The 25,321-nt window shown below is 54.1% G+C and overlaps 1 protein-coding gene across 6 annotated transcripts in view; it reads left to right on the top strand.

Annotated features, from left to right (window-relative positions):
- NDST2 (N-deacetylase and N-sulfotransferase 2) overlaps positions 1-22,206 on the top strand; it is a 137,159-nt gene extending 114,953 nt beyond the window's left edge. For 4 of the 6 annotated variants that reach the window (XM_075422876.1, XM_075422878.1, XM_075422877.1 and 1 more), the window contains 12 exons: positions 6,655-6,742; positions 6,922-7,076; positions 8,579-8,764; positions 9,173-9,301; positions 12,855-13,037; positions 13,828-13,924; positions 15,179-15,302; positions 16,695-16,869; positions 17,104-17,274; positions 19,501-19,610; positions 20,140-20,242; positions 20,402-22,206. In XM_075422876.1, coding sequence (XP_075278991.1) covers positions 6,655-6,742; positions 6,922-7,076; positions 8,579-8,764; positions 9,173-9,301; positions 12,855-13,037; positions 13,828-13,924; positions 15,179-15,302; positions 16,695-16,869; positions 17,104-17,274; positions 19,501-19,610; positions 20,140-20,242; positions 20,402-20,527 — 1,647 coding nt within the window. In that variant the 3' untranslated portion in view covers positions 20,528-22,206. Of the gene's footprint in view, positions 1-6,654; positions 6,743-6,921; positions 7,077-8,578; positions 8,765-9,172; positions 9,302-9,812; positions 10,345-12,854; positions 13,038-13,827; positions 13,925-15,178; positions 15,303-16,694; positions 16,870-17,103; positions 17,275-19,500; positions 19,611-20,139; positions 20,243-20,401 lie in introns of those variants that run through there. The other 2 variants (XR_012764240.1, XM_075422880.1) reach the window with 2 other exon arrangements.
- Positions 22,207-25,321: the final 3,115 nt, after the last annotated feature.

Raw genomic sequence — 25,321 nt, 5'->3', positions numbered from 1 at the left:
CATCCTCGTGGCTGTCAGTCCTGGTTTGTAGCCATTGAGGCAGGCGCATTGCCTGTTTCACCAGGTGTGCTGAGGTCGTTCCCAGAGGTGCGAGGCCCCAGGCCTTCCACTCCGGATCCTCATTTAGCACTTGCCCGTAGATAGGTCCCGGATGGAGTTCCCCGGGTACCAGCCACGATGACGATAAGCCTAGCAGCAGCAGCCATAGCACGTTTCCAAAACAACTTCAGAGTGAAGCCCCCGTTAACCTTTCATCGAAGGGCACAGAACATTTGAAGGCAAAGGTATAAAACAAAATACTGTTGTACATATGTGTCCCCTTACCCGAACTGAACCTCATCTGTGGCACGTTCCCAAGAGCACTCTTCCACCTCACTAGGAGTCTTGCCACCTTTCCTACACATTTTATGCGTCTGTGCAAGACATACTTCGGTTCATCTCCATTTTTGCAGGTCTTTGAGATGTGAAGTTTTGCTTCTGCTCCCAAGTTTAGCGTGGGGAACAGGAAACCCTTGCATTATGTTTGGGGCTAGCTTGATCTTGTCGGTTCTTTTGAAGCTGTGTGCCTGAAGCAGCTCGGATTGCATGCCATTACTGATTTTGCTTGCTTCATTCTTTAAGAATTCCGCAGAGCCATCTTTGACTCGCTAAGCAAACAGGTGTCGAAAAAGTGTTGCCAAGCAGACAGGTACAGAGAAATGGAACAGTTTATATAGAACACTTATTTAAGGAAAATGCTAAATTTTTCTTCATTTTGATGCAGCAACTCTGTGTTTTGAGGTGCTGAACTGTTCTGAAAGCCTTTTTTGGAAGGATTGCCATCTTATCTTAGTTGCAAGTGGGCCCTGCACCCTCTAATCCAAACGGGGAGAGGTTCTCCCCTCTGCAGTGCCTGTGCAGGTTGCAGACCCGTGTGAGGAAGCAGGAGACAGGGGCCCAAAGCTCTAGTGATGTTAAAAACAAACCCAGACAAGATAATTCCAAAGGACGCTTTGTTTGGGTTTGAACAGGGTGAAATGGAGGAATAATCTGAGATCAGTAAGCAGAGAATCTCAGGCGAAGCAGATAAACCCCAGATTTATCCATTTAAAAGAAGCTCTCTGATGGCGGAGCCACGAGAAGTTAATGAATTTTTATTTTTTAAAAGCGAGAAATAACTACATGGATTTGTTGATAGCCTCTCGCCGTGGGGAGAGAAGGGCATAGAGCAGAGACAGAACAGCTGGCATTTTCCTTGGCCTTTTAGATGAAAGCTCTGTTTCAGGGCTGTTATCTCAACACGCGGCTCCTTATCTTCCAGCTTAGATTACAGCGGTCAGGGTAGCGGCTTGAAGGTTGGCTGCTGTGTGAAGGTATGAAATTGCTGTCCCAGGGAGCCTGTTTCCCATACGCAGGCCCACGTTTGGAGAGCTTCCCAGGCAAGATGGCTATTAAAAGAAAGCGCTGAATATCATTTCATCGAATGCACGTCCGTGGTAGGTGTCCTGTGCGAGAGGAAGAAATGTTTTTATTTGCGGTGCTTAAAGGCGGGCTGAATAGCTTTCTTCTTGAAAAAGGAATCATGCTTGCTTTTGCTTTGGAGATGATAACCCTTGAGTGCCCGTTCCTGCTGAAGGGCTGCAGCGGGAGCTTGCAGTCCTCCGCTGGAGCGGGACAGTTGGAAGTTGCACAGGGAAAGCGTTTTTCCTTTGGAAGGTTTACCAGAGATTTGAGCTGCACGTAATTAACGAAACAAAATCTCGGAGAATCCCTTCTCTTCTCAGTTATTCCACATTCAATCTCTTCTAAAATCATAATCCTTGGAATTTACCAAACCTCCATGGAACTGGCCAGCAAAGACAAGCCGTTTCTGATGCCGAAGGATCTGGCTTTTGTGATCCTTCCTGGTCATCTTTAGGTGTGAGGAACGAAGACGAAGTAGAGGAGTTTTTGCCTCTTTTTGCTGGTCATCTCCACGAGGGCATAGCGAGCAGCCACCACTAGCAAGCAGCGTGAAAATCAAGGGCAGTCATTTCATTCTGGGTTTTGACCGGTGAGGGTGGAAGAGAGAGAATCTAGCGAGGGGTGGCCGTCAGCCAGCTCTCGCCTCTCGACATTGCAGCAGAGGATCCTGCCTGAAATGAAAATCTCCAGCGGTTTCTAACTCCCTGATGCTGACAGCGTAGCGGAGGTGGGAACGCCGGCACCACAAAGGCTTTCTCCTGTTTGGAGCCATGGCGGGGCCACTGCTGGGCAGGGAGAAGGCTGCAGAAAACCCTCTCAAGAACGTGCTGCCCACAGGGGCAGTTCCTGGGAAGAAGGTGTTTCTGCGACACCTTCCCCGTGTGCTTTGCAGGAGCATTTGAGAAGAGCATTGAAAGCACTCTGCTTTCTTCCTCCTTTTTTTATCATCTGTTTCTCTTTGTTCGTCCATGTGCTGTTTTCCTGGACTCACAGTATCTGCTCTTACCAGTATCCAACTCTCACCCTCATTTCCCCCTTTTCTTTTGCTTCTTTTTAGAGGGACCTGAGACAGGGGAGGTGATATTTAGGGTTTGTATGAAACGGCTAAAATCTCTGCGGACACTTTGGGAACGTAAAAAGTTCACAGCTAAAAAGGCAGAGTCGCATGCAGGTTTAGCCCTGTGTTGTTGCGATGCTGAGGACACCGTGCCAGCTGAGAAGAGGATTAGGTCCGAAAGAAGTAACCTAAAGAGGGTACAGCCAGTGTGCTGGGGCTTCCCCTGATTTCTTCCTCACTCCTGGGATTGTAACCCCATTGAGAGAGCTTTTGTCTTTCACTGGTTTGCATCAAGAGGTTGTAGTGACTGTTCAGTAAATCTTTGCAGATCCATCAATGAGATTATATTGATATTTTTTTAATGTGTTTCAACAAAAAGCACAATTTTAAACTTTTTTTCCCCTTAACATTTGCTTAGAAGTGAATATTTATGATCATTTGGGATTATAAAAAAGTGATGGGCGTCGAACATCAGGCTGAAGTTTAGATCTTCTTTGCATTGTGCCCAGAAATGTGCGTTGGAATGTTGACGTCTGTCACGGGGGCTGGCAGCAGCGTGGCTGCCCCAGTGAAGTACTAAAGGCCTCCAAAATGCAGGTGGTGAACTGCAGAGGATGTTCTCCGATAGACTGCGACAAGCATGAAGCAGCTCTGGCCTTGACGTGATGTGTGAGTTCTGGTGGCCAGCGCTGGGGGTCTCCTGGAGACCCTGTCTGCTCCTCGCTGGGCTGAGCCGTGCTGGGCTGGGGCAGGGGCCTTGCTGGCTGGCTGCTGGGCTTGGCTGTGCCTCGGAAGGGTTTCTGGAGTGGAAGATGGGTGGAGAATATAAACCAGAAATACCTGGAGGGATTGGAGGGGCCGTTTTCTAGGGGAAGAAACTTTGCTTTCGCAGATGGGGGGTAGCTCCAATGCTAGCCTTCTGTCCCGTACCGTGTGAGCAATGAAACTTCTTAAAAGCGCACGTGAAGATCTGTTTGCATCTGGCTGGCGATTTTATGCCTTAATGGGTAGCCTGCTCCAGATTTCGTGATTGCCTTTCATTTAAGAATCTCAGAGCACGTTACGGATATAAATGAATTGCCACGTGAGTCACCTGTGAGATACTATTAGTACTGTCATACTCATCCTACCTTACAAAAGCGAAGCAGAGTGCAGAGGTGTCAGAGCAGAGAGAAGGGCCTCCCAGGCCTGATCCCACATCTGTATCGTTTCGCCTTCCTATGGCTTACAGACCTCTTGGAACCGGTGTGCTAGGGAATAGCCAGTGCATCATTTGTTGAAACAGATTTCCAAATATTTTACTTGGCACCTTTGTCTCTCTTCTCCTATGCAGGGAAAGACGTTTATTGGAACCTGTGCCATGCCACCTGTATGGACGTGGCTGTGGAAAGGACCCAGCGCCAGCAGAGGGGTGGCACACGATTGGCAGTAAGCCCGCCGGGAAAGCAGGGCTCCGTAGGGCTCCAGAGGCTCAGAATTTCTGGGGCACCCCCGGCTCCTCCCTGGTCCCTCCCCGGACACAAAGGATTGCTGCCTGCTGGAGCAGGGCTTTTGGGGATTTGTCATCAGGCAGATGTGTCGTCATGGTAACCCCAGCCAGGCTTCACATCTCCCTCTGTGCAGAGGAATGCTAAGCCTCTTAGCCGCTGTCTTCCCTCCCTCCACCTTCCTGCCCGAGCTGGAGGGGCTGGATGCGCCTTTCAGGGCAGCCGAGAGAAGCGGCGAGGCTTGGCGCAGCTCCGGAGACAAGAGAAGAAAGTGGCACTTCCCTGTCTAAGCTACTGGGCGACGTGTTCAGGGTGCTGGTCCCCAGTTTGATATGGTGTTGTCGCCCAGCTGGGCAGACAGGTGCTGCTCTGTGGAGAGGTGCACAGCTCCATGACATGTGGGATGAGCCTCGCGGGGTTACGTGAGGGGAACTTCACCTCCTGTTGCCTGTTCTGGATCTTGTGAAGCCAAGGGGGCTTCAGCCATCAGTGCTGCTGGCGTGTTGCCTTTTAAAAGCACTGTCGACGTTTGTGAGAGGTTCTGGAAACGTCACGGGCCATAGGTTTCTCCCAACGTTACCTTGAGTGGGGACTGGGGTAAGGATGTAAGGAAGGGGTGAGGAACACGAGGAAGAACTTCTTCCCTCTGAGGGTGATGGAGCCCTGGCCCAGGCTGCCCAGGGAGGGTGTGGAGTCTTCTTCTCTGGAGATATTCCAGACCTGCCTGGACGCGGTGCTGTGCAGCCTGCTCTGGGTGACCCTGCTTTGGCAGGGGGTTGGGCTGGGTGACCCACAGAGGGCCCTGCCAACCCCGACCGTTCTGTGATTCTGTGATGTGGTAGGCATCTGGCCATGGAGGAGCTGGGATCTTTGATATTCGTCCCAGGCTGTGTTTGATGTCGCTGCAGGGAGGAGGAATAGGCAATTAAGTGCGTCTCTAGGGAAGAGTCTGACAGCTTGGTTCCTTCAGAGAGAGCACGGAGAGTGTCTGCAGTCCTGCAGAGATGATCTGTCAGGGCTTCCCACCTTGCCGTGTGTGGGAGGTCATGGGCTGCCTGCCTGGGGAATAACAACACTCAAATCGTTTGTTCCATGACGTATTTGCAGTGGATGGGTGACTGAAGTAAATCACAGAAGTCATCGTTTTTAAATTAATGTGAGTCATTACTTAGGGTCCCTTCCCACCCAAAGCATTCTGTGATGATCAGTGTTTGGTCAGCGCTGTGTCAAGATGTGAGTGCCGGCAGTGATTTGTCAGCTTGTCCTTAAGGGGTAGGTGTCAAGGCCAGTCTCTCCGCTGAACGAGCGTCCGCAGCTCTGAACGCTCTTCTGCCAGCCGCCTGGAGAGCAGCGTGCTGAAACAACGCCTGTGGTGGGGCGTGAGCCGCGCGAAGGCGGCGTTGCGATGCGCTTGGTGCTGCTTGGGGCTGGGGACAGGCAGCTGACACAGGAAGATCTGCCCGTCTCCCCTGCGCGGTTTGAAAAGTCCGTATGCGTTCCTCGGTGCTGCGTGTCGCGTTGCCGCTGTGTGCACTTCTAGCCCAGGTCTCGTGGTGGAAGGTCATCGCCTTCACCTTGGTGCAGCCCGCTGATCTGTGACTTCCTTAGAAAAGCTGTTAAAACCTAAAGGACTGCCTGGGGAAGGACCATCCCTGGCAGCTGCCAGCAGCCCTCCTGCCAGCTCCCGATCTGATGGAGAGCTTTTTTTCAGTGACACTTCCCCCGAGGCACCCAGGTAGCAGCAGAGCACGCGTCTCGGGGCTGCTCTCTTTTTACTGTTTTCCAGCAGAAGAAATTTGACTGCAATTAGTTTGCATCTCTTACCTGTCTGTGACGTACTGAGGCTCTGGGGCTTTTTTTCTGTCAAGTCTGTCTGCTGTCTTACTCTGTACGCTGCTGGTCCTCAGGGTTTGTGGCACAAGGCTCCTGCCCTTTGGCCATAGCGATTACTCTGGGCATTTAAAGCAGACACAACTGAGCAAAAGAGAACCTGTAGGAGATGTTATGACTGTGAGTGTCAGCTCCCCCAGATTTTCTTTCCAGAATCCAGGAAACTTTCCTGCTACAAAAGGATTTTGCACTGTCGAGGGACACAAGGCGAGGGATGTCTCCCTGCTGTGGCAGATCTCCTTGCACGGGTGGTTCTGCGAATCCACCTTTCCTCTCTAAATAAAAGCCCCCTCCCTTGGGATCACTTGGTTACCATTCACGATATTGCTGATGTTTCTTCCTCTGACTGCGCGTCGTGCCCTGCCCCATCCTCCTTTTCGTTAACACGCAGGCTCAGGGAAAGGGCTGAGGTTCAATAGCAAAGTACCAGCCAACGTAGGAGAGGAAGGGAGCCCTGAGGTTGGACCTGGAGAGAGTAAGGGATCTGTTGCCTGGAAGTGGGACTGCTTGTCCCTTTGCCTTAGCACAGACACTCTGGGCCCTTGACGTGGAAGTGGACAGTGTCATCTGACTGGGCTTTTAAGGTACACCAGGACTGCTTCAAGTAAAGACTCTGTACGCGGAGCACTTGGCTGCTCTGCTTCGCTCCACAGGCAGCAGTGCCGTAGCCCCATCCCTTGTGATACCTCTTCAGGCTGAACTGGGCACCAGTAGGGCACAGAGAAACGCCGCAGGGCAACTGAATATGAATATTTCTTTTTCCTTTCATTCAAACAGGCTTTACTGAGCACCCAGAATAAGCTGAGAACTTTAGTCCCGAATTTCACCTTCAACCTGGGCTTCTCAGGGAAATTCTACCACACAGGTAAGCCCCTGGCACCCCAGCGCCTGCATACGGCCCCAGCGTTCGTGCGGGTGGGGGTGCAGCATGTTGGAGAGAGCGCGACTCTCTGTTGGAACGACTCGGCATCGCAGGGGATCAGCCGCTCCTTTGAAACGTCCAGCCCCTCTTCTGCCCTTTGTTTTTGCCCCTGCTGGCTGTAGGTACAGATGAGGAGGATGAAGGGGATGACATGCTGCTCAAGCACAGGAAGGAGTTCTGGTGGTTCCCGCACATGTGGAGTCACATGCAGCCTCACCTCTTCCACAACGTCACTGTGCTGGCTGAGCAGATGAAGCTCAACAAACAGTTTGCTGTGGTAAGGAGCGTCACGGTTTAGTTACTTGACAGTACCAATACTGAAACGTTCTCCCGGAGCAGCCATTTCGACCCCGCTGAACCCAGATCCTAGCCTAGAAACTCAGCTGCAGTTAAGAAAGGCAGCTCTGAAAGTCTGAGCACGTGGCTCTTGCTGTCTTCAGGCAAGAAACGCCGTTCGTGTGCCTGCCTGTGCGGGGGGAAGCGCTTCCTGGCACCTGCGTGGCCCCAGGCAGCTCTACCGCATGCCAGGGTGCAAATCCCCAGGCTCTTGTTTGCTGGGGTGTGAACTTGCAGCACCACCGTCCAAATCCAATTAACTTACAGACTCTGGCAGCAAGCAAGCATTTCCTTTTCCATCCTTATTCCCTGTGGTTTTGTAAGGAAGCCACCTGGTCAGCGGTGTGAAAGGCTCTGCGTGCTAACAGCCCAGCTTCTGCCCTCCCTGGGCAGTGCTGGAGGACGTTCCTCCTCTGGGAAGTCCAGGGGCAATTCCCTGGGTTTTAGCAGAGGAGGGGGAAGCCTCGAACGTCCTGCGTTGCTGGAGCAATGTCTGCTCGGTGCTTACAGCCCAGAGGTGAATCCAGGATACATGTTTCTCTGAAGAGACGTGTCCTCTTCACCTCTGGTTTGGTTCTTTTGGTGGTAATCCCCTTGGGAAGAGCAGGCTGCTGGCTTGTGTTCCCGTGACACACACAGATCAGGAATGATCTTGAATTCAGAGCACAGTTGCGGCATTACAGAAACAATTTAGGCTCCTTCTTTTCCTGGTTAAATAACAGTGCAGCCTTTTGCAGCGAGAGACAAAGCACAGAACACAATTACCCGTATTTAACATAAAACAGACTGGCAGTGGGAAGGAGAAGGCTTTTGCTTCATTTAGGGGCTCTGGTTTTATTGTACATCACCAGAGCAGAGCTGTCGTCATTCATATTGTTACCAGAACCACACAGTGGAATTAAAACCCATGAAATTCAGATATTTCTTGTCATTTTAGTATAGCCCCAGGCCCCATATCTTCACCTCGACAGTCTCTTGCTTCGTCTCTGCTTTTTCTTTGAATTGCTAAAGACAAGACATGTCCCAGTCGTCATCTTCCTTTCCGTCTATATCAGTTAAGGAAATTTTATTTTCTTCCTCTAGTGACTCAGATCCAGGCACTGTGGGAGTGAGATGTGTCACTTGAACAGCGTTGATTAGTTTGTAGTAGCCAAGGGGCCCGACCCCAGGCTTGGGAATTGATCTGATCTGGCACACCTGCAAGCTCGAAGAGCGTTCTTACAGCAGCTGTAACCGACGCTGAATGTCCTTGATGATACAGAATCACCCCTACATTTCTGTAGATACAAAAACAAGTACAAGCCGTGTTTCAGGTTTCCCAATCCAGAGAGTTTTCACGTTACTTTGTCACCTTGCTCCAGCTTGGAGTCTGTTGCTAAATGTGATCCTTATGAAGGTTTTTAGCTAAATATTGAATGATCAAGCTGTGTATTCTGCTTCCAGGAGCACGGGATTCCCACAGACTTGGGCTATGCCGTAGCCCCCCATCATTCTGGGGTTTATCCTGTCCACACGCAACTCTATGAGGCATGGAAATCCGTTTGGAGCATCCAAGTAACGAGCACAGAGGAATACCCACACCTGCGGCCTGCCCGGTACCGGCGCGGATTCATCCATAATGGAATCATGGTGAGCATAGCTGGGCGAGCAGACCCCGCCCGAGGGACAGTCTCCTGGTGACCTGCGCCAGAGACATGAATCCTAATGCCACCAGTATTTCCAAAATGATAAAGTCAAGTAAAAGACTTGGCTAAAGCCAGTTCCTGTAGCTAAAGTGGCCAAAGCCGCTACAGTTCAGAGGTCAGTACTGAACAGAGAGCAAAACCAAGCACGACAAGACTAAACTGAGATCCCACTGGCTTGTTTGTACTGTGATGTGTAAATGATTGGGAGGAATAGCAAGAGAGTCCTCTGTACCTGTGTCGCTTATGTCCTTACTCTGTGTATTGATCCGCAGAGTGCTGCTTTCATACGTTCATGTGTAGATTCTGCTGCATTGGCCTCTTCTCCAACTTTGCTTTTCTCTGATATTGCCAGGTCCTGCCTCGACAGACCTGTGGTCTTTTTACTCACACTATCTTCTACAACGAGTATCCCGGTGGCTCAAAGGAGTTGGACAAGAGCATTCGTGGCGGTGAACTCTTCCTGACGGTGCTCCTGAACCCAGTAAGCTCATCTGAAAGGGGAGTCGGTGTACGGGTGTCTCGGCTTACGTGCCCGATGTGGGAAGGGAATAGATCCCGTGGGAGAGTCGGTGTGACCACCCGTTGCGGTGTGGGTGTCTCCAGCGTGATGCTAAGGAGGTGTGAAGGAGAGGGCCAAGGAAGTACTTGCTGGTTAAGGCTGCCTTGCTGCACACTCTGCTGAGGAAGCAGCGCCGAGGGCTGACAAGTGCAACGCTCCGCAGGTAGAGACCAGCCAGGCTTCTCCTGGCAAACCAGTTGCCAGACTGTAATCCAGAGATCATTTCTGGCCTAGGAGGCTGTGCCAAGCAATGTGTAGAAACATGGTTTCTAGAGCTTACCCATTGAAATTTGCTGATAAGCACGTGACGGGTGAAGCAGCTGGCAGTGATCCATGACCCAGAAAGTTTGGGAAGATTGTGCTCTGGTACGGGCTGAGCTTATTTGCCACATTTACTGTTGGCTCTTCTTGGTGACTTTTAAAACTCTTTCAGGTGCCTTCAGATGCTTCCGACGTTCACGCTTTTCCTTCCTTTTGGCAGAGGAGCGTTTCTCTCTCTGTCAGCAGTGGAGTGCTGGGCTCGAAGGTCCCCATCGCCGCTCGTGTTTGCACAGTGACTCAGACCCTCGCATTCCTCCCCTCGCTGATAGAGCCATCTCTACAGAGCTCTGATGGAAAGCTGGCCGGCCCCGCAGCCCCAGCAGTGATCCGTAGCGGACCCGGGCCAGGCTCTTTCAGTCCTTTCTGCTGCTTCCAGCTCTCTTGGAGTGGATGCTGGCGCGCAGGAGCCTCCGAGCCCGCCTGCGTGTGGTTAACTCCACGGTGCAAACAGAAGATGTTTGATCTTCTGACTAGTGAACAAGGTCTGATGTCAGGAAGGCGAAGAGCCGCTGCTGTTCGGCGGGCAGGCTGCCGGGTGCCCAGTCACTGTTTCCCAGAACCTAAGGGCGTCCTCGTGTGCGCTGCTCACGCGCGCTTTCGCTCGCGCTGCGCAGGCGGGTTACTGCTGTGCCCGCAGCGGCATGGTAGGTATCGCAGGGGTGCTTGTACCTTCCTGGTCTCTGTACTCCGGGCTTGCCGTGACCTTTCCTCTCCTCATCCCTCAGGGCGAAGGACGGGAAGCCATGGCGTGCTGACAGTGGAGGGAGGGGGAGAGGAGGGAGGTGGTGTTACCAAGCCAGTCCCCGGGGTCGCTGGGTGGGGATGGGAGGGGGGGAGCACTGGGGCTGGGGTGTCGCTGATGTCAGAAGTAGTGCTCGGAGCGGTTTTGGCAGCAGTGGCCGTGACGAGGCAGAGCAAGCTGCCCAGCCTTGTTCAGCAGCGCGGGTGCGTCGCGGGACATGACTGCGCGCGCAGAAGTACGGGGAGACGGCTCTTCGGTTGGGTTGGGCTTGTCGTGTCATCTGCTAAACCCAGTCGCTTGGGACCGTTTGCAGGTGACAGCAGGACTTGTGCGAGCCGTTTTGCCAGACGTAGTCAGTCTTGAGACGCAGTTACTGCCCTGGGTTACTTGCAGGCTTTTTTTATTCTGGAAGTCTTGAAGGGGCACCAGCTGGTGACCTGCGTCCTCCCTGCTGCGGGACTTGGTTGATGCCGGTGAGCCAGGCGCTACATGCAGCAAATTTTTCACAGAATCACAGAATGGTCGGGGTTGGCAGGGCCCTCTATGGGTCACCCATCCCAACCCCCTGCCGAAGCAGGGTCACCCAGAGCAGGCTGCACAGCACCGTGTCCAGGCGGGTCTGGAATATCTCCAGAGAAGGAGACTCCACAGCCTCCCTGGGAAATGTTTCACTGGCGAGTCGAAGGGCTGAGCCACCCTGTGCTGTCCCCCCACCTTCCTCACCTCTCCCAAAAATGGGCAATACAACACGAGACGCATCCTTTTGCCGCCTGCTGTGCTCCACGGCGTGGCCCGGCAGTGACGCAGGAGATGTTTCTGCTTTTGCTCTGGGTTGCATTTAGCGCATCTCTTTTTACACCAGAGCACCGAGCGCACGCTGCTGTCGGAAGTGCGGGTGCCGGAGCCTGTCTGGCAGGGCCTTTCTGTCCGCTCAGTGGGAAACCAGGAGTGAAAAACTCGCAGGCAAACGCGATAAATCTTGGAACTTTGCTTGCTTTCTGCGTGCAGGGTCCATGTGTAGGCAGCAGAAAGTCCTGCCGCTGCTTTCTGCTGCCTACACATGGACCCTGGGGTGGGAGCACCTTACGGACAGGATTCAATGAGTGTCGCAGTGCCTTGGGGATGGCTCGGGTGCAGAGAGCTGGTGTCCGTCAGCACCTTTTGTCGCATGGAGACCAGTCCACGGTGACACCGGGCAGAAAGCTGCGTCCCAGCCTCCCGAGTGCCAGCAAATGTCTTCATCCCAAGGCCATCTGTCTCCTGCTTCCCCCTTTTGCTCTTCCCCTACCGTGAGCAGGAAAGCCCGCCAGGGAAGCCTGCTGTTGCCTGCTGACCTTACCGGGCATCGTTAGGGCTCGGCCCCGAACGTGAGCGAGGTCTCTTCCCCTCCCTGCGCGAGCGGGTGCTGGGTGGGGAGCGCGAAGCCATCCCCGCAGTCGTTCTTCCGCTGGCCAGAGCGTTCGGCTGCGATTGTTTTGCTGACTTGCAGCCGCGGCGCGCTTTGCGTCTGGCAGAGTGCCGTCGCCTTACAGGCGCGGGGATGCCCAGTGCCGTGGGACCCGTCAGAGCCACGTGCCAGAGTCACGCTGACGGCAGCCCTCAGCGCTCTCTTCCAAAAGTTAAAATACCGAAAGACAGACGGGAGGGAAATTTATCTGCTTGAGAGGAGAGACGGCTCGGCAAGGCAGAGCAATAGCACACCAGCTCTGGGTGCTGGGAGGGCTCCCGTGGGTGCTCTGTGCCGTGTTGCCTGAGGGTTTACACCCTCAGGCCTGGCAGGACGTTTTCTGGGGGCTGCCAGTGCTTGAAGACTCTTGCGAGCTAAAACCTCGTCAGCTGGTGCCTGCTCCGAGGACGGTGTCTCTTTGCAGTCCGCATTCAGATCCCCAGGTAATGCTTTTTAAAGCGTGAATGAATTGCCAGTTGTTCCTTTGCAGTTGAGATCTCAACTTTGAAGCGGATGAAAGCCGACTGGCTGTGGGCCTGGAAATAACTCCGGTGGAAACTGTCCCTTGTGCCGCTGTGCCCCAGCCCGCCAAGCTCCTGCTCTCCCGTGAAAGGGGCTGTGCAAGGTTTTGACTAGGAGGGACTCGCTGACCAGCCCTTGTTCCCCTAAATGTCCCAGAGCCGCTTGAACGGGGTCTAGAAACCATTCTGGACTCGCATCCAGGGTGCAGTGCTTGCCCCCCACCCCATTGCCGGCGTTACCGAGAGGTCGGCGTCCCTCCTTCCCCAAGCTGCATCCCAATTTTCATCAAGGTTGTGCTGTCTCCTGGCAGATGGACGTGTGTCACCCCCGCCAGCCAGGGTAGTCCGCGATGTGAACGGCCCCTTGCTGACAGGGGCGTCAGGCTGGGAGGACGCAGCACCATTACCTGATTTACCGGTATCCCCTGTCTTTGCTGTTTCCAGATCAGCATCTTCATGACCCACCTGTCCAACTACGGGAATGACCGCCTGGGACTCTACACTTTCGAGAGCCTGGTCAAGTTTGTGCAGTGCTGGACCAACCTTCGCCTGCAAACATTGCCCCCCGTCCAGCTGGCGAAAAAGTACTTTGAGATCTTTCCCCAGGAGAAGAATCCCTTGTGGCAGGTGAGCAGGCAGCTTTGACCGCTCCGAGGGGTTTTCCAGGAGGTATGGCCCACCTGTAGAAGGTGGCAAGCCGTCTGACCCAGAGCACAGCGAGGTAACCCATCAAGCCTTTAGGCTGAACCTCCGCGGCTTGAGCCTGCAAGCGGCAGACAGCAGAGTGGAGGGGGTGGGGAGCGGGAGCAGCAGGACGCAGTCACGGTCTGGGCTTCGGGACGGGGACGGCTGTGGTGACAGGGGTGGGCTTGCGGGCGCTTGGGTCGTTGAGGGGCTTGTGTTAGAGCAGGCTGCTGTGAAACGCGCAGTGTGCGAGGAAGAACCCTGTTCAGTGCTGGAGGAGCTTGCAGGCACGTTAATGTGATTAATCTTCAAGTAATTTCACACTGCAGAATTCATGTTCATTAAATAAAAACATGCTTATCGCATTCTACCCCAGCGCAGCAGCTCTCTGCGTGGCGATGAGCCGATGAAATTAACTGGAGGTGATGGAGTTGTCAGCCAGCCAGCAGTTCACTGAGCTGTGCTGTCGCGGTGGCCCAGCCCGTCTACGTGGGGCAGGACCTGTGGTTAACGCTCTCGGGGGGACTTCGGCTCCCATGTCACTTCGGAGCCTTTGAAAACGTTCCCCCGTGTTTTTCCTTAAATCTTCTCGATGCCTGGCGGAGTGCAGCGTGGCTGCGAGGCGCGCTTCGTACGCTGATAGCATTTTCCCCGAGAGGACTGGCCTTCCAGCTTGTCCTCCCCTTGCCGTCAGCTCCCGTGGTAACGCTTAATCCCGCCACTTGTGCTGCAGAATCCGTGCGACGATAAGAGGCACAAGGATATCTGGTCCAAAGAGAAAACGTGCGATCGGCTCCCCAAGTTCCTCATCGTGGGACCCCAGAAAACCGGTAACGTGACTACTTTAGCTGAAGAGAGATTGCAGCGTCCAGCTCCTTCCTCCGGAGAGCAGAGCTGAAAAGGTCTGTGCCGCAGATCTCTGCGGCCGCTCTCTGTGCCAGCTGCCAAAGAGGACGTTTTGGAGAATCTCAGATTTGTCTGAGCTCAGTCTGGCGAGTCTGTCCTCCGTACCTCGCGCCCTGGCACTTGGCTTCGCTCAGCCCTGGTCTGCAGGAGAAGCCCTGCCTGCAGAGCTGCGCCTTGGCTGCTCCACACGAGCTCAGAGGAACTGTGACCTTTCTTCGCGTGCTACAAGCAGAAGCTGTCGGCAGGGCCGATGCGCGGTGCTTGGCAAGGGTTGCGATGAATGCCCCCGAGTGTGTTGATTGCGACAGATCTGTGTACGCGCTGCATGCTCTGTGTCACCGTCAGCGGGAGGTGGAGATCCTCTTTTGTCTGACCTCTGTCACCACCTCCTCACTCCCGTGGCATCGTGGCTGGCGCTGACACGGCTGTACGTGCCGTGCTGAGGAGAGCAACGTCCCCTTAGCCGAAGCCAGCTCTTCAAGCCTTGACTTTCTCCGTGGCGCAGTGAAACAGCAGCCAGGCGCAGCAAACGGTGATCCTGGCCTTGGGAGGAAGCTTGTCCCGGCCAAGCTGCTGTCTCCTGCCTGCGGCACCAGGAAGCTCTGTAGCTGCGTGCGTAGCGCGAGCCCTCCTGTGCCACAGCAGGAAAACCCTTCTCTCGGCTGATTTATTGGCCTGCCAGAGGCCTACCGCTGTCGGGTTCGGTTGGGTGGGGGAAAACATCTACGGCAGAGGCAGGCCAAGGCACCTCTAGCTGAATTCTCAGCCAAGGACACCGATGTTGTCCCTAGCGCGGCCCCTTCCCAAACGCGTGATGCTGTCCTGCAGTGCCCAGGCCACCAGGTACGGGTTCTGCCCCGTGACAGTGGGGAAAAAAGGCGTGGGGGTAGCCCAGCCGTGGTGAGGACTCAAAATGCTGGCATGGATGAGGGCTGTGGTGCTGAGGAGGTGGCTTCAGTCCGCTCTGTGGGCTGAAGTGCGGGGTGGAGCTGCCGAGTCAAGCTCAGTGCCAGAGCTCGGCGTTGCTGCTGTTGTGCCTGGCGTGGGTTGGTCAGGGGTGGGTTACCCATGCGTGGGAGGAGGGTGCCCACCTGGGGACCGCTTTCGGCAGCGTCAGGCCTGTCCTTCAGCCAGGCATCGTGTGTGACCCAGGTCCTGTTTACTGGTTCCTGTTGCAGGCACAACGGCCGTGCACTTCTTCCTGACCATGCACCCAGCTGTCACCAGTAACTTCCCAAGTCCGTCCACCTTCGAGGAGATCCAGTTTTTTAACGGACCCAACTATCACAAAGGAATTGATTGGTAAGAATCCTGGCGCGTGTGCTGCTGTGGTAAGGCACGCCCGCGTTGTCTTCTCCCGCGTCTCTCTGTGTGCCCACTCCAGGCGGCTTCTCTGTCTCCCAGCAGCTGCTTTCATCGCTGCTGCTCAGCGCACGTGCTCTGTTTTCCTGCTAACCCAACCCTGGAGCAGGACAGGTAGTTTCTGATCGTAGTGATGGTTCACCAGGAGATTCTAGGGAGGATTTAGCTTTCAATATTGAGTCTTTGTTGAATGCGCTGCTGTGGTGAGGTTTCTTCTCCCTTGACATGCCAAACAGACAACAGCGTGCCCATTAAAAAGCTCTTTGTGGTTTCCAAGTTAAGAGGCGCAGGACGGCAGGGACAGCCTCCGTACCGTTGTTCTGGGCCCTGCAGACTTCGCAGAGATGACGGGGCATTCCTTGCGCTGGCTCCAGTGTCTCTGTGGCCGCATCCATACCTTGTTCTTCACCCGTACAAGCATGTGGTTTTGAGAAGGTGTTTCCCCCTGTCAGGGAAATACCGGTGTCCCTGTGTCACTGTGAAGCCACTGTGTTTCCAGGCAGAGAAATTGGGAGGTTGTTTCGTGCTTGAAGCCTGGGCTTTGGGTCCGCTGTGGGACTGCAGTCCCTTGGGGGGCTCGGAGGGACGCCCATGTGGCAGTAAGGCTTCTGCCGTGGGCTCTCCGTTCCTGTGAGCTGTGGGAGGTTTTGTCAGACTGACTTAATCGTTTAGAGGACTGCTGAAAAGATGCTGGGAGGCGGTTGGTATTGTGTGAGGCTCACGAGTCAAGCGCTACAGAGCAGTCGTACTAGCTGAGCGATAGGCTTAGAAAGCGGAGGATTTTATGTGCACCCCCTAGAAAAGTCATCCAGCTTGAGTTGAGTGCAGCATCACGCGCAAGAGGAGCATCTCCGTGTTTAGAATGGAATTTGAGTCCATCGGACAGCTTCAATTTCAGCAGAGACCAATTGTCCAGCACTTCACAGTGCCCTGTTCACCCCTTAGCCTCTGCTCCACCATCACTCGAATGTCTCCGTTTCTGCGTTGCTGATCTTACCAGCTCTCCTGAGGCAGAGCAGAGCTCTTGACCCTGTGTCTCAGCTATGAACTGAGGTACAAACACAAACGATTTAGACAGGTCTAAACCAAGCCGTCAGTGGCAGGGCAGGCAGCTGATTCTGGCCTTATTCTTGGGACAAGAGTAAGGGGACCTCTTGGGACCTCTCTTCTGCTAGAGCTTGCAGCTAGGACCCTACCCTCAGCCTTTTCCTTCCACTGCCCCAGGGCTTGGGGAACACTCTCAGCAAAACGCTTGCTTACCCTTTTGTCGGCCCCAGTGTTCTGTGTCTTTGCTGGGCCGCGCTGCTGACCGGCGTCCCCTCTGTTCGGCAGGTACATGGAATTCTTCCCCATCCCCTCCAATGCCAGCACAGACTTCATGTTTGAGAAGAGCGCCAACTACTTCGACACGGAGGTGGTACCAAAGCGGGGTGCGGCCCTGCTGCCTCGAGCCAAGATCATTACTGTCCTGATCAACCCTGCCGACCGAGCCTATTCGTGGTACCAGGTAACTTCCCTGCTCCGCTCTGCGGGCGAGGGCCGGCGAGAGATTCCAGTGGGGCGCGGCGGAAAGCCCGGGGTGGAAAGCCCTTGGCTGTGTTTCCACAGAGGGGCCCGGGGAGATGACAGAGGCTGCACAGATGGCTGCACACAAAGGCGTTGGTGGGTGGCTGCGCGGAGCCCTCGGGGAGGTGGCATTTTGTGTTGCTGCTCCTCAATTCAGCTTGTTTATTTTTTTCAGCACCAGCGCGCTCACAGTGACCCCGTGGCGCTCAATTACACCTTCTACCAAGTGATCTCCGCAACATCCCAGGCGCCTCCGGAGCTGCGCAACCTGCAGAGCCGCTGCCTGCTCCCTGGCTGGTACGCGGCCCACCTGGAGCGCTGGCTGGCGTACTACCCCCCCGGGCAGGTAGGAGAGGCTCGGCTCGCTGGAGCCCTTCCTGGGTGTAGTGGAGAGGGGAACAGTGAACACATGCGTGTGCTCTCCCCTCCCGCCCCGTTGTCTTCATTTCACCTTCTGTCTTGTGGAAGAAGAGCCACCGCTTGCTTCCCCCTGTTACGAGCTGGTAAGAAGTCAGGCTTGAATACTCCGATTTTGCACTTTATTATATTTGTAAAACTAAGTGAGAGCAAGAGGATACTGCGATCTCCCAGAGAGCTCCACGATACTGAGAAGCTCAGCAAGACCAGCAGTGCTGGCACTCCCTTCCCTTCATCCTGGCTGCCTGCAGCCCAGGGACCCTCTCGGGGCCCAGCAGCGTGCAGCTCCTTGCTGTGCTCTCATCACTTTGGAGAGCGGCTCCGGGACTCTGCCGCTGGCTCGTTCCCATGTTGCGAAGCCTTTAGCCATCCGCTGAAGGGAGATTTCCCCACAGAGGTGTCAGGTTTTGTGTCGAAATTTGCTAAAAGTCAATTAATAGACAATACAGACCATTTCTCTGTTTAAATGCCGAAGAAACTTGTAAGCTGTCTAACACATTCTGAGTCGGGGTATGTTTTTTGAAGTTCCTTTCTGCTGCTGGGCTTAGCCTCAGACAGTCTATAGTCCGGCAGAGTCTTACAACGTCCATTTAGTCTCTTACTCTCTGCCGTAGCAGCAGCCTGAACTGTACAGGATAGCTCTGCCAAGACTGACAGAGACAAGGGAAACCATTCTTGGGTTCGTGTCTCGGAGGTTACTGCTGTGAGGAATGATGGAGCCAACACACCATCTTGCTACTTACTGCGGGTCAGGGTCTGCCACCTTCCCCAGACTTCAGTTCATGCCACTATTTTTGTGTTGTGCTCTTTGGAATCAGTAATTGATTAGCAGAAATGTTGGTTGTTATTGTCTGTCGTACGGGTTGCCAGGAGACTGATCGTAGGGTGCAGAAGAATACTTAGCTGCCCGGTGGAAAAGGGTCTTGGGGTGTTGGTCAACAGGCAACTGAACAGGAGCCAGCCGTGTGCCAAGGTTGCCAGCAGCATCCTGGCTTGGATCAGCAATGGTGTGGCCAGCAGTAGGGCAGTGATCGTGCCCCGTACTCGGCACTGGTGAGGCCGCACCTCGAGTGCTGTGTTCAGTTCTGGGCCCCTCACTACAAGAAGGACATTGAGGGGCTGGAGCGTGTCCAGAGAAGGGCAGCAAGGCTGGGGAGGGGTCTGGAGAGCAAGTCTGATGAGGAGTGGTGGTGCCCAGCAACAGGACAAGGGGCAATGGGCACAAACTGAAGCAGAGGAAGCTCCAGCTGAACACGAGGAAGAACTTCTTCCCTCTGAGGGTGACGGAGCCCTGGCCCAGGCTGCCCAGAGGGGCTGGGGAGTCTCCTTCTCTGGAGATATCCAAACCCCGCCTGGACGCGGTGCTGTGCAGCCTGCTCTGGGTGACCCTGCTTGGGCAGGGGGTTGGGCTGGGTGACCCACAGAGGTCCCTTCCAACCCCAACCATTCTGTGGTTCTGTGATTCTGAGTGGCTGAGGGAGCTGGGGCTGTTCAGTCTGGAGGAGGGTGAGGGGAGACCTCATCGCTCTGTACAACTGCCTGAAAGGTTGGCGTGAGGGGGGGGTTGGTCTCTTCTCCCAAGTAACCAGCGACAGGACGAGAGGCAATGGCCTCAAGTTGCGTCAGGGGAGGTTTAGATTGGATATCTTTACTGCAAGAGTGGTCAGGCACTGGGACAGGCTGCCTGGGGCAGTGGTGGAGTCCCCATCCCTGGAGGGGTTCAAGAAACGTGTAGATGTGGCACTTCGGGACATGGTTTAGCAGGCGTGGTGGGGTTGGGGTGATGGTTGGGCTTGATGGTCTTAGAGGTCTTTTCCAACCCTAACGATTCTATGATTAGCTCAATGGCTGCTGCCATCTAGAACAAATACGTGGGCTTTCCAGGGACGATCTGAATCGTGCTGCTGCTGGGCCTGAGCACTCACTCACATGGGCTGCGGCCAAAGGGAGATTTATTAAGCAAAGCTTGTCACCATCTGCTGTCCTGTAGGACCTGTGGTCCGTGTCATAACCAAAGGGCCACATCCCCCACCGCGCTGGGCTGGAATAAACAGGCTCTGGCAGCCTGTCCTGGGCCAGGGGAGCTCCGCGGGGCGGGAAGCTCGCGGGCGCCATTCGGCACTGTCGTGGGCTGAGGTGGCTGCTGTCTTTCCAGCTGCTCATTGTGGACGGCCAGGAGCTGCGGCACAACCCGGCCTCTGTGATGGACAACATCCAGAAATTCCTGGGAGTCACGCCGCTCTTCAACTACACCCAGGCGCTCAGGTGGGGAAATCGTTCTGGGGAGGACGCTCTCTCAGCCCAGTGCGGTACTAATAAGCAATATTTGGAAGAATACTTCTTATCTCCGACGATGAGACCTGCCAGACCGGAGCCAGACAGGGTTCCCAGTACTGCCTTATCCCTGTGTGTCTGTTAGCAAGAAAAGTAATACTGACTACACAGGTGGGGGGGGGTTCTCTAACTTCTGAACTATAACAATGAGATTTAAAAGAATTTATATACATTAAAACATTGTTTATTATTCCCCCTCCCAAGTTGAACAGGGCAAACATTGTAACACCATGTTACCGCTGAAATGTGCACAAAGCTGAAACAGTCTTGCTTGTAATGAATTTCTTGTCAAAGTAGTCAGTGCTTAAAAAAAAAGGAACCAATACTTCAGATAAACAAATGAATAAAACCCAAACCCAATTTGTAAAGCACTGGAAGGGGAAAGACCTCTGGAGTAGTTTAATTGCTGCTGCTAATTGGGCATGTGGCCATACCTTTTAAAGACAAGCGTCCTTTTCAGATTTGATGAAGCAAAAGGATTTTGGTGCCAGCTGCTAGACGGAGGAAAGACTAAATGCCTCGGAAAGAGTAAAGGAAGAAAATACCCTGACATGGACTCCTCGGTGAGTAACTGTCTCAGGTCTGTCGGCAGACAGAGATGCAGAAACACCCTGGCTAACCGGGCTGGATTTTCCTACCCGCTCTGTCCTAGATGACCTGCGGGACACGCGTTGAGGGTAGTGTTTTCTTTCACACTAACGTGGTCTGTATTTCCCCCCCAGTCACGGCTGTTCCTCAGAGACTTCTACAGGGAGCACAACATTGAGTTATCCAAGCTGATGAACAGACTTGCGCAGCCCCTTCCCACCTGGCTCCGGGAGGAACTGCAGAACTCCAGCTGGAGCTGAGAGGGGCTCCCGTGCCCCCAGTGCCATTGGGACGTGCGGTGCTACGCCGCCATCGCTTCAAGCCAAAACAACCGGACAGACAAGCAGAGAACGTGCGTGTGCGCCTTCGGAAGGGCTGCTGCCCCGACACTGCCCGGGGGCACGGAGTGCAAGCCACAGTCTTGAGTATTAATGGTTTGTTACGCTTTGACTTTAACTTGCAGGAAGGATGTGGAATGCCTGCCCTACTTAGAGCGGGGGAGAGAGCATGGTTAACACTTTATGTTTAAATTCCTTTTCTTGGTAACGGGCAGTAGCTGGAGGGTTAACGCGTTACTCCTCCGAGTCCAGGAGAGCGGAACTATTGAGCCCGCTGCTGAGGAGACAGCAGCAGCCTGATAAAAGGGGAGTCTAGTCCAGTGAACCCCAGCTTTTATCCCGTAGTCTGCTTGGCAGCAGCAAGGTACAAGAACGCCTTGTTCCTCCCCGTGCAAAGGACAGCAGCCGTGATGGCTGCTGAAGTGCCAAGGCGTGTGGTGCTGGGGCCTGCAGCATCCTGGGAGCCGGAGCAGGCTTGGGGCTGCAGTGTGGCGTCCGGTGACCGGGGCGGATAAGGCAAAGCCGCAGGTACTGACACGCAGAATTGGTTGGTTATCCTAGGGAAAAGGTTGTCACATGTGGCAACGGGGCAAGTGTTTCTCCGCAGGGACTTTGGACATTGCAGCAGATAACCGAGGCGCAGCATGTCCCCTGAGAGCCCTGCGGAGGCATGGGGCAGTGCAGCCCAGCAGCTGGGCAGGCGAAGCTCAGGTACTGTAAAGGCTGATACAGCAGAAAGCAGACAGTTCGGCTCCCCGCGTCTGATTAGCTGAAATTAAAAAACAAGCGGAACATTTTTCTCTTTTCAGCAACTCCAGGGCCCCTATCAGGTATGGTGATAGCTAGCGCCCGTTTTTAATCCCCCCGCAGGCCACCCACCCAAGGAGAAAAGCAAAAACCAGCTACAAGTAAGTATCATTCAGCTGCAAAGGGAAGGCGCGGATCTGGAAGTGGTTTCCTACGTCCTGGTTAGGGGGCTGTTCAGTTTACGACTGCTGCATGGGGTCAGGTCAGCGCACGAAGGTGTTTTGCCTCCTCTTGCCCTCGCTGGGTAACTGCTCTCAGAGATCCCCGTCGCGGCCGTGCACGCTGTCTGTCGCTGAGCCCTGGGCTCCTGCATGCTGTGGGCCAGCATCCCTCCCTTGCGGGCACAGAGATGGCGGCAGCTCCGAGAGGAGAGGGGCAGGAGCCGTCTGAACGCGGATTCCCACAGCCATCGTAAGCGCCTTTTTCTCCAGCCGGAGAGAAGTCGCCCCAACCGAGCCTCTCCATTGAGCCTTAGGTATTGTGAATTTCTGAATGAATCGTGCATTTACTGGTGTATGTAAATGTATATAGTATGCAATATAGTATTTTATCTCATGTGCCCTGGGAAAGGGTTATTTTGTGCAGCCAAAAAAAAAAAAGGACAGAAAGACTAGAACCCTCTCTGTCACTCGTGTAAGAGAGAAGAGCCCGACCTCCTGCACTGGATTCATGTACAGCATCATTCACATTGAATGATAATGAAGAAATTCTTGGCGCTCGAAGCTGAGCACAAGTGTCTGAATAAAGGCTAGAAGTAGTAGTAAGTGGATTCAATAAATGTACTACTTATTTTTCTTCTTTGTGATGATTTGGAGTGATGTCATGGACCCCTAAGCTTGTAGAACCATAAAGAAAAAAACAAAAAAAAACCTACTCCAGGCCTTGCAGCAGGGATCTGGGAGAGCTGTTGGAAGTGTGTTTGTTACAGTGTCCTAAGGCTGCTCTCGGTGCTGGTGCAGCACACATCCCGTAGGTAGACACCCCTCCTTCCTGGCTTGCACTGGGGAGGACTTTGGGGCCGGGGCGGGCGCCGGCAGCACCCCAGCGCTGAACTGGGAACAAACCAGGGTTTAAAGAGTCACGGTAGTGACAGCGTGGCAGGACAGCCCTACAGCGCTCGCCTCGCCGAGCACTTCGCAACCAACCACCGTGACAGCAGAGCAGCTGGTTTTATGCGCTGCCACACGAGGAGGAGGATCCCAGGAGCAGCTGCCTTCTCTTAATCCGGTACAGGTTGTCACTCCTACAATTACGTCGTGCTTTACCTCAGACTGTGGTACCTCTTCGAGGAGATGGATTTAAACGTTCAAAAAATAATCAAGATACCTGGAGTAAATGTTGGGAGGAGCTCGCTAAAGGTCAGGGTTGGTTTACTGGTGACAGCAAAGGGCAGCTGTGTATTCCCAATATTTATTCTCCCCCCCTCCCCGTTATGTCGTTTCTATGCCATGCTGGTTCTTTCTGCTTATGGTAGTGGCAAACCAGTCGCCTGCTGTGGTCCGATCCAGTCGTGGGATCTCCTCACCTGATTTAGCTGACAAAGAGTCATTTTCAGATCCCTCTGCCAGCGCCCTGCTGCAGGAGCTACCCTCTTTCCAGACCTCTCCTCAGAGCTGTGCACACAAGCACCCCCCTCCTTATCATAGCAGAAGCTCTGCGATACCAAAAAGCCATCAAAAACATCTTTTCCCGTGAGACAGACTGGTTACCCAGTACCGACCCGCTGGGCACTTCACTGTTACAGACCCTCAGACTCCACTGTAACAGGGGCAGTTAACCACATCTTGCCTCACTGCTTCCTACCAGACCTTCGTGGTGAGCAGGTCACGCTAAGACAAGGAAACGGTAAGCACACAACATTACCTGAAAGATTTTTTTTGTTGTGTATTAAAAATGCACAGGAAGCTGACCTGTTGAAAAAGGGGTAATTTGACCCAGGTACCAGAGACACAGGAGCCAGGTCCTGTCACTTCAGAACTGGAAGGGTGCACAAAAGGTGAGAATTGGCAAAACAAATGATAGGAAAATGACTGTTTTCTTTTTGGCCTTTTTAAAGCCATCAGAGCATGGGTCTGTGCCCCCCTCAGCAAATGAAGCTGCACCTTCTACTCACACAGACCCTCTGGAACTCACTCAGGTACTCACACGTAGGCTGCTCCCTCGTTCTAGGGCCAGGACATACTGGTGCAAGTCCCAGCGATGGGGTCAAGACCTCCTAGGGCACCTGGGAGAACGTCTCTGCAGGTGGCAGCGTGTATCGGCGCCACACCAAAACCCGACTGCTGAACTCCACCATTTTCAGTTGGTGACGGCTGGGAGGGCCCCGCTCCTGGCACGCAGGGGCTGAGCGGTGCAGCTCCAACAAGCGGCTGCATCCCGCTGCGCTGCAGTCCTCACCCGCGGTGGAGACGTGACACCTGCGCTTCCTTCATTTTGCTGTATCAGCAGCACCCGGCAGGAACAGGAACGCAGCACAGGCCTGGCCAGGCCCTGTGAGTCCTAAGCAAACCTGTTCCTCCCCACCTGGGAGCATCCTGAGCGTCTCCTGGGTGACATGGAGCTGCTGCGAGCCATCACAGTGACCGTGACACACAGAGACTCAGGCACACACAAACGTGCGCGCGCGCGCGCGCACACACACACACACACGCGCGCGCAGAGACAGACACACAGTGATGCAGACACACATGCAGGTACAAAGACACGCAGACACACACAGAGACATGCACACATGCAAACACAGACACACAGATACAGAGCCAGCCACAGACCAGATACACAGACACACACACACAGAGACACAGGCACACACGCAAAGACAGAGACACAAAGACACACGGACGCATGCACACAAGCACAGAGACACGCAGACACACATGAACACAGCCATGCAGCCACAGACGCACACATGCAGAAACACACAGAGAAATGCATGCAGACATGCATAGACAGATGCATGCAGCTACAAACACACAGATGCACGCAGACATGCACACACAGAAAGACACACACACAGATGCATGCACGCACACAGATGCACACTCTGTGTCTGTGTTTTCAGCAGGCATGAGCCCTCCACTGCACTCAGCAGGGCTCTCCCTGCAGTTTGGGTCTTTCCCCTTACAGGCTGGTGGGTGAATGCTCGCCATGGTTAAGATCACAAACTGAGAAACACTTTGCACGCTGGTTTTGCTACAACAAAGCAGTGGACAGCTACATAGAAATAATTTATTAATCAAACTATTTTGGGCTTTAAAAGAGTGATTTTTCTTCCAAGACTCAATTGCTCCCTGTTGCCAGCGACAGAGTCTTACCAACTTCTCCTGTCCCCCTCCAGTGTTTGTAAGCTAGCGTCCATAATGGCCGCAGCAGCCTGAAACCCAGCTCACGGCATGTCATGGATGGTGACAGAGGCCACACATCAGGCTGGTCTCAACCCCCCAAGGTCATTGGCAAAGGTGCATTTCAGAACACCAACCAGCAAGGGGCTGGCACCGAGGCCCTGCCCAGCGGCTGCCCTTTGAGCCCCAGATGTCCCGAGAGCCACTCGTGGCCAAGCGAAACGCGGCAGAGTAACAGACGGCACGGAAGGCAGTGGCAGGGACCCGGCTCCCTGGTCACAGTGCTCGCTACCTGCGGGCAACGGATACGACACAACAGACATCTCACCTGTTTCCAGCACTTTCCCTTTCTCACAGCCCGCAGCCCCTTCATGGCAGTGAAGCAGCCGCGCAGTGCCAAGTCGTGGAACTGTCAGCAGGCAATCCCAACAGGGGAAAAAGAAGTCCCTTGCTCAGAGCACAGCCACTGCCTTTACACCGACAGCAAACACACTGCGGCAGTGGCAGTACCTTACAGCTTGTGCTTGGACGTTACCCCGAGGAGCACCGTTAACTCACAGGGGGCTCA

This window comes from Opisthocomus hoazin, chromosome 6 (assembly GCF_030867145.1).
Source record: "Opisthocomus hoazin isolate bOpiHoa1 chromosome 6, bOpiHoa1.hap1, whole genome shotgun sequence".
Lineage (NCBI taxonomy): Eukaryota > Metazoa > Chordata > Aves > Opisthocomiformes > Opisthocomidae > Opisthocomus > Opisthocomus hoazin.
The sequence above is the reverse complement of the archived record's forward strand: the minus strand, read 5'-3'. Positions and strand labels throughout refer to the sequence as shown.